General features: G+C 40.6%; 1 protein-coding gene across 2 annotated transcripts in view; it reads left to right on the plus strand.

The window, feature by feature from the left end:
• HSD17B4 (hydroxysteroid 17-beta dehydrogenase 4) overlaps positions 1-6,771 on the plus strand; it is a 163,950-nt gene that overhangs the window by 122,481 nt on the left and 34,698 nt on the right. For both annotated transcript variants that reach the window (XM_019517014.1, XM_019517015.1), the window contains exon 22: positions 1,771-1,909. In XM_019517014.1, the coding sequence (XP_019372559.1) occupies positions 1,771-1,909 (139 nt within the window). The remainder of the gene's footprint in view (positions 1-1,770; positions 1,910-6,771) is intronic.

Genomic DNA, 6,771 nt, shown 5'->3' on the forward strand with positions numbered 1-6,771 from the left:
CTTCCAAGGTAGGCATTGTGGTGTTTTTCGGCACTCCGGGCAAAAAAAGTTGCCTACCCCTGTTGTAGAGTCTGAAAATTCTTGTTTTTAGGTTTAGTTGTTACATGATGGTAAGCCAGGCACAGACAAGCCTATTCCAAAGTGGTGTTCTTTAGACTCTGTTTTCAGATTAATCCAGATTTGTATTCAGTGCTACCATGGTTTGTTTCTGGTTTTGGGGGTTTTTTTCCCCTCTTATCTTACAGTTTAATTTGTATTCTCTGTCAGCTCCACATTTGGAATCAAAACACCTGTGGTGAATGTATGTTTGCAGTAAAAAAGATGTGCTCTGTTACAGCAATTGTCTGCCTTTAAGCATCAGGATTGCTTCTTTTTTACAGCTGCCTCTTAAAAATGTGGTATTTCTACTCCTTGATTTTAATCTGCAACAAAAATGTATTAGCCAAATTAAAAAAAACATTAGCCAAATTAAGCATATTATGCTTTGTTTTATGCAAAGTATTGCTAATGTTCCTGTGTAACATATTCTATATGGCATGTGAAAATCTAAATGAAACGGTCATTGATTGAAACATCAGGCATTCAAAGATAAGGAGATACCAAAATTAAGATGGCCTGTGGCACTTGTAGAGAAAGTCAGGGTTATTCCCTGCTCTTCAGCACAAGTGGAATCTTCAGAGAATTTAAATACCAAACTCTAGCAAGTCTTTTAAATGACATGAGTGAACTATGATTTTTGAAAGTCTTGTAACTTGGTTAAATTTGGACAGATTTTTCATAAGAAGGGCAAAACTCATCCTTCTTACTAGCAGACCCATGACCAAATGTCCAGTGCCTGTTCCAAAGCACAGACATTGAAGCTTCTCAGTTAAACAGAAGAATTTTCTAACATGGGCACCAATAGATATCTTTTTCTCTGGTCTTGTTGTAAGAAATGATTTGAGCATTTGTGCTGGAATGTTTTTAGCTGTGTCAGTTCGAGGCAGACCCCTTCCAGGGAAAGTTGTAGCTTTAAATATAAACATTTAAAAGATTATAAAGCATTGACTATAATGCATCAGAATGGATAGTGTTTGGGTATTCTTAATCGCACGTAGCATAAGTAACACGGTGCAGAAAATCGTGTGTGCTGTTGCACCTAATTATAGTAGGGTGAGTAAAAACTCACTCTTGCTTCTGTCTAATAAAAATGTTACACTTTAAAAAGCTGCCCCAGTGTTAACAGAATATTCATTATAAATTTGATATTTAAAAATAGAACCCAAAGGCTTACAAAAGATTCAGTGTATGCAAAATTTTAACAGCTAATGTAAAATATACTTGATCCAGCACAATTCGAAACAATATACTATATCTGTAACTTTGTGCCAAAAATGAATATACAGAAAACTTATCAATCACTGTTTACAAATTGAAGGTGGCTTGTTGATAAGAGGACTCCGTATCCCAACCCTAACTTACACAACTCATTTTGGGATAACCACTATCAGTAACATTGAGATAATGTCTTGAAATAATCCCAAGGGGAAGATGTATCTTAAATTACAAGAATTGTGAAGGTAATTTATAAAATAGTTCTCAGAAATGATTCCACAAAACATGATCAAGTAAAGTAAACAGTCCTGTGCTTATATGCTGGAATTGCTTATTTCTGGAGGAAGAAATTTCATGTAGAAGAGACTTCTCTGGATTCAGTTCTTTAACAGTAATCATACTTGCTAGTTTTTTACCAGAACTTTCTTTTTAAAAAATTCTGTACATTTTTAATAGGCTGCAGAGTTGCAGAGTGACCTTGTGTTTGAAGAAATTAGACGTCGCATCAAAGAGGTTGGAAATCAACTGGTAAAGAAAGTAAATGCTGTATTTCAGTGGGACATCACTAAAGGTGGAAAGACTGCAGTGCAGTGGAGTAAGTCATAGGCTTAATTAATTTATATAATGCCCTAATGCATTTTTTTAATGAAGTGAGATTACTTTTATTCACTCTAATTAAACTCTGATACTTCAAAGGTAAGCACACAGAGGTAGCCAAAAGAAGTGCTTGCTAGGGCTTGAAAAATCTGAATGCTTATTGCACAAGTGATGCTTTTTGCAAATGTATGAGAGAATGTTCCATAACAGTAACAGTAAGTCTTCAAAAAAAACCTTAATTGTTACTAAAACTAAGTTATATAACTTCCCTCTTTAGGTGTATGTAGCGGAAAGTTTTCTAAATTTTGTTCACAATATGAACAAAAATATTTTTCATTTTTTTTTTAAAGAATGTGTTGCTTTAGCTAAAAATATTTCAAAGTTGTGGTCACTGAATTAGTGTAGGAACACCCAAGCTAGCTTTAACTAGCTAGAAAGTACTTTTAGCTGTCTAGCCTAATCTCTGTATATGTTATCACGGAGTTCCATGTGGGCTAATCAAACCAAGAAGCAGGATAAATTTAATTTTACCGTCCTGTGCCATCATGTTTAGACTGTCACAATCGAGTCAAGGTAGTTTGAGCTAACTATCAAAAAACATGGCTACCCAAACAAGATACCACAAGGTAACCTAGGTGTGAACTTAAAGTAAGACAGAGTGTAAAGGTATAGCAAGTTTGTAACTCTGTGATAGTTGTCTTTGTTCACTTTTGTACCCTGTAGTTCAGGTGTCAGCAACGTTTTTGGCCAGAGTACCAAAAACACCCCAACCTCCACCCATGCCTCGATTTGACATGCTAGAGGTAGGGGAGCTGCGAGGGCCTGATCCTCATTGCTGGTGGTAACTGTACAGCAGGCAGATGGCGGGGGAGTGGCTGGGGCTCCTGTGTGCTGTGAAGTGTGCATGCAGCCACCACTGCTGCCACGGAGCCGGTGCCAGGGTTGTGGAGCCCAATGGAGCTGTTTACAGCTGTGGCATGCAGCCAAGAGGCCACAGATAGCTGCACTGGGCTCTGCAGTCCCAGCACCAGCTCTGTGGTGGTGGTGGATGCGCGCATGCTTCTGGGTGGATAGCCAAGAAGGGGCCTGGGGCCATGCATGCAGAGGCATGTCTGCAGCTACCACTGCAGAGCCAATGCTAGGGCTGCAAAGCCTGGTGCAGCTGTTTGCAGCCTCCTGGCTGCGGCTGGCCCAGCCTCTGGGCAGCTACTGCCTGACATGGAGCCCAGGCTGCTTGCAGTAGGGCTTACAGCCTCCTAGCTGCATACTATGAGCAGCCTTGGCTCCATGGCCAGCCTCAGGTGGCTGTGGCATGCTGTGGAAAATGGCCTTGCGTGCCATGCTCTGGTATGTGTGCCAGGGGTTGCTGATCCCTGCTGTAGTCAATGGGTAAGCAGTAGTTTGCTTTCCATCCTCACCAACCCTATGGCAGGAAGTAAACCATCTCATCTTTCATTATGCACTGTGCATATGTACAGTTTACCACCGAGTAGCTGATACAATATGGGTTTACACCCTAGCTTATTTCCTAGCAAGTTGTTCATAAGCTGTACTTTAAATCAGGGGTAGCTAGCCTGCAGCACATGTACCACAAATGGCACAGGCAACTTCTCTGTGTGACTTACAGCATGCTGGGGAGGTTTATGGGTAGCACAGAGACAGGTAGGGCAGGAACCAGAAAGCAAAGCAGCAGATTGGGCAGGGACACAGTGCAGGGAGCAAAAAGCAGAGGAGCCGGTTGAGCAGGGAAGGAGATTGGAGTGGCACTCGGAGGGTGTGGGATTACTTTGTGGCATACCCTTAAAAAATGTTGGCCTCCACTGCCCTAAACCACTGATTCTCAACTGGGGAGAAGTGAGATTCTTTTAAGGGTGCTGTGGGATACACTTTTGCCCCATTTGACTGCTCAGGGCCCCTGTGCAGGGATAATAAATCAGTTTCTAAAAAGGGGTGCTGCTCCACACAGGTTGTGGAGGGGTGCCTGAAGTCTAAAGAGGTTGAGAACTACTGCCCTAAATCAAGCTCTGTGCTAGACTGCTGTTTCTTCTGTAGCTGCAGTGGAGTTATACCCCGAAGTCTTTTACTGTTCAAGATTTGTCAGAAGCTTGGCTATTACAATAAAAAAAAATGATTGGCTTGTTGAACAACATACCAAATATTAATGGCAACGGGATATCACCTAGATATCTTGAGGCTATGCTATTAAGTCAGACAATAGATTAAGGATAAGGAAAATCAGTAATTTTCTAAATTTTATCCTAAAACACTTTGGTTTTCATCAGAGGCAAGTCTTTCTCCTTACAGTCTGTTTTCAAGTGCATATGTTTCTGTGTGTGCAAATGAATGATTCTTAAATACTCTAGGAATTGCTGATTGATTTGCTGCTGTACCCTGAATGGTCTGCCTAAAGAATGAAAGAATGGTCCCAAAAAAATCCATGCCAGGAGGTTGAGCCACATGACATTTGTATAAAAATGAGTTGAATTATAGCCGCGCTCACATTATTTTTTTTATAGGGAGATACAGTTACCAGGTCGTAACAGTTTGTTTTAATTGGCCTAGCCACTTGTCTCAAGGTGTGAAATTGGTATGCTGTAGTCTTATTGTACCATGCCTGTTAAAGTTGGGGAGAGGCCAGTGGATCTGCATGGATTAGGTTTGGTCCCTGGTCTGCACTTCTGTCACACATACCACCACTTTCACTTGACAGTAATTTTAGGTGGCTTTTTGCAAAACTGCAAGTTTTCCAGGTTATTTAAGAAACTGCTATTTTTCTTTGACTTACAGGGATAGAGATATAGTACCTCTTTATTATTTCCCTTCTCTCCCTAATTGTGCACATTTGAGATTCAAACTGGCAAGGCTGCTGATTAGTGGTTCAGTGTGCTAAACACTGGGCACGTCTAAATGAGACGCTGTGTTGCCGTAGCGACAAGCTATGGTAACGTAGCTGATTGATATGGTGACCATAGCGTCAGCAGGCATGAACCATGATGCCACTGCTGCTGCACAGTAGTAATGAACTACTGTGCAGTAGGGTCAGACCCAACCTGTGTGGCGCCGGAATTGCGCAGTACCAGCGGTTACTGTGCAGTCATTTAGTACTTGCTAAAGTAACAAATGTGCAGATGAAGGCATGTGTGGATGTTCCCACTGAGCTTGCACTGATTTTCATAGCTATATTTTGTCTTTCTGGAGTAACAGGTTATTTGCAGAAAAATAATGCTGATAACATAATGCTGAGGAATGCATTAACATAACAAACTAGATTAAGTACAGCAAGAGGCAAAGAATCTTTATTCAGATCAAAGTACGATGAGGGCAGATCTTACAAGCCTCTGCTTCGAGCACTTGCTGCCTAAAGACAGTTTTGTCACCTTTTCCATCCCCAGAACTTTCCTACTTTTGCATTCATACTGGTTCAATGACGTGCATGTTCAGAATAGCAATAAAAGATTAAAACTCACAGTTGTATTATAGTCTTGCTTTTGTTGAAGATGCACATTGGGAATGCCATGGTTAAGCAACAAAACACTTCATGTGGAAGCCTCTGTCACACCTCTGTTAGAAGGCCTGTGGCTGCAATAAATTTGTTGTCTGTAAAGTTATTCTTTTTATGAAGCACATTAGGAGTATAAAAAGACGTGGTTGAATAAATACAGGTGAGTGTGAGAGTGCTAATCTTTGTAGTTAGCATAATAAGAATGGAAAGTTATTCCTTCTGGAAAAAGGTGAGATCTCTGCATTCTTATTTCTACTAACGATCATTTACCACTTCATTCAGGCCAGGTACAGACATTATTATACTTTTACCAGTATAAGGGATCGGAAACCAGTCTGTTCATGTAAGAGAAAGGAAGTTTGACGCACAAACTGGGTCTGTACCCATAATAGAACAGAAGTTTGGCGCACACAGACTGGTTTAAAAATGGCGGAACCTGGTCTAAGACTTTACTCCCCTCACCAAAGGGTGAATGTGCGTTCTCTTTTCTACCAACCTAAACTATGCCACTTACAGAAAACTGCATAACTTGGATCAATTCTGCCTTGAGCTTTTTGAATGTCTGTGCCTAGCCACAGTGTCATTAATTTATTACAATCCTTATTTAATTTCTGAATCTCTTTGCTATGAGTTGTTGTGACTGGTGGCTTTTTGACCACCACTCTGTCTCAAATGCATGCCATTTTACAGATTATAGAGGTAAACCTAGAGACTTTATTTTGCCGAGAGGTTTCCAATCCATCCTGGGTTACTGTGACAGGTGAATGAATCGCCCTGACTGATGTGTATGAAGTGCTAGTGTCTAACACCATGACAAGGATAGCTAGAGAGAGGGGCACTACTTTTGATTGAACTAAGAATTATTCTGAGCTTTCCTCCTTAATTCAATAAAACTGTGCCGGCTAGAGTCCTCTCCTTCTGCTCCATCCTTAGGGGATGGAAAGAGGATGGATCCTGGCCTTTTATTTGCAGGGGTTTCTTCTAGCTGAGCAGGATAGCTTAAATGTTTCTGCCCAAAGAGAAAATAATGTCTGGGGGGGGGGGCGGTTGGAAATGTTTTACCAGGAATTCTTTGTGTATAGGATGGCTATATTTATTGTAACTATGATTCTAAAAACACCAGTGTGTTTTAGACAGAATGAGGGTGAAGCGCACCACTTAGAATTGACTGGTTATCACTTTCCATCACCACCATTGTTTTTATTGTCTTAGTATTTTACCACATGCCTAAAAAATACACATACTCTTTGGACTGGACTACACAACCTCATGAGGTCCCGTCTAGCCCTACTTTCCTATGATCCTGTTGATCCCTTTGAACTGATTTTTTTTTTTTTTTTTTTTTTTTTTTTTTTTTT

Source organism: Gavialis gangeticus, unplaced genomic scaffold (genome assembly GCF_001723915.1).
Source record: "Gavialis gangeticus isolate Ggan-Ray unplaced genomic scaffold, GavGan_comp1, whole genome shotgun sequence".
NCBI lineage: Eukaryota > Metazoa > Chordata > Crocodylia > Gavialidae > Gavialis > Gavialis gangeticus.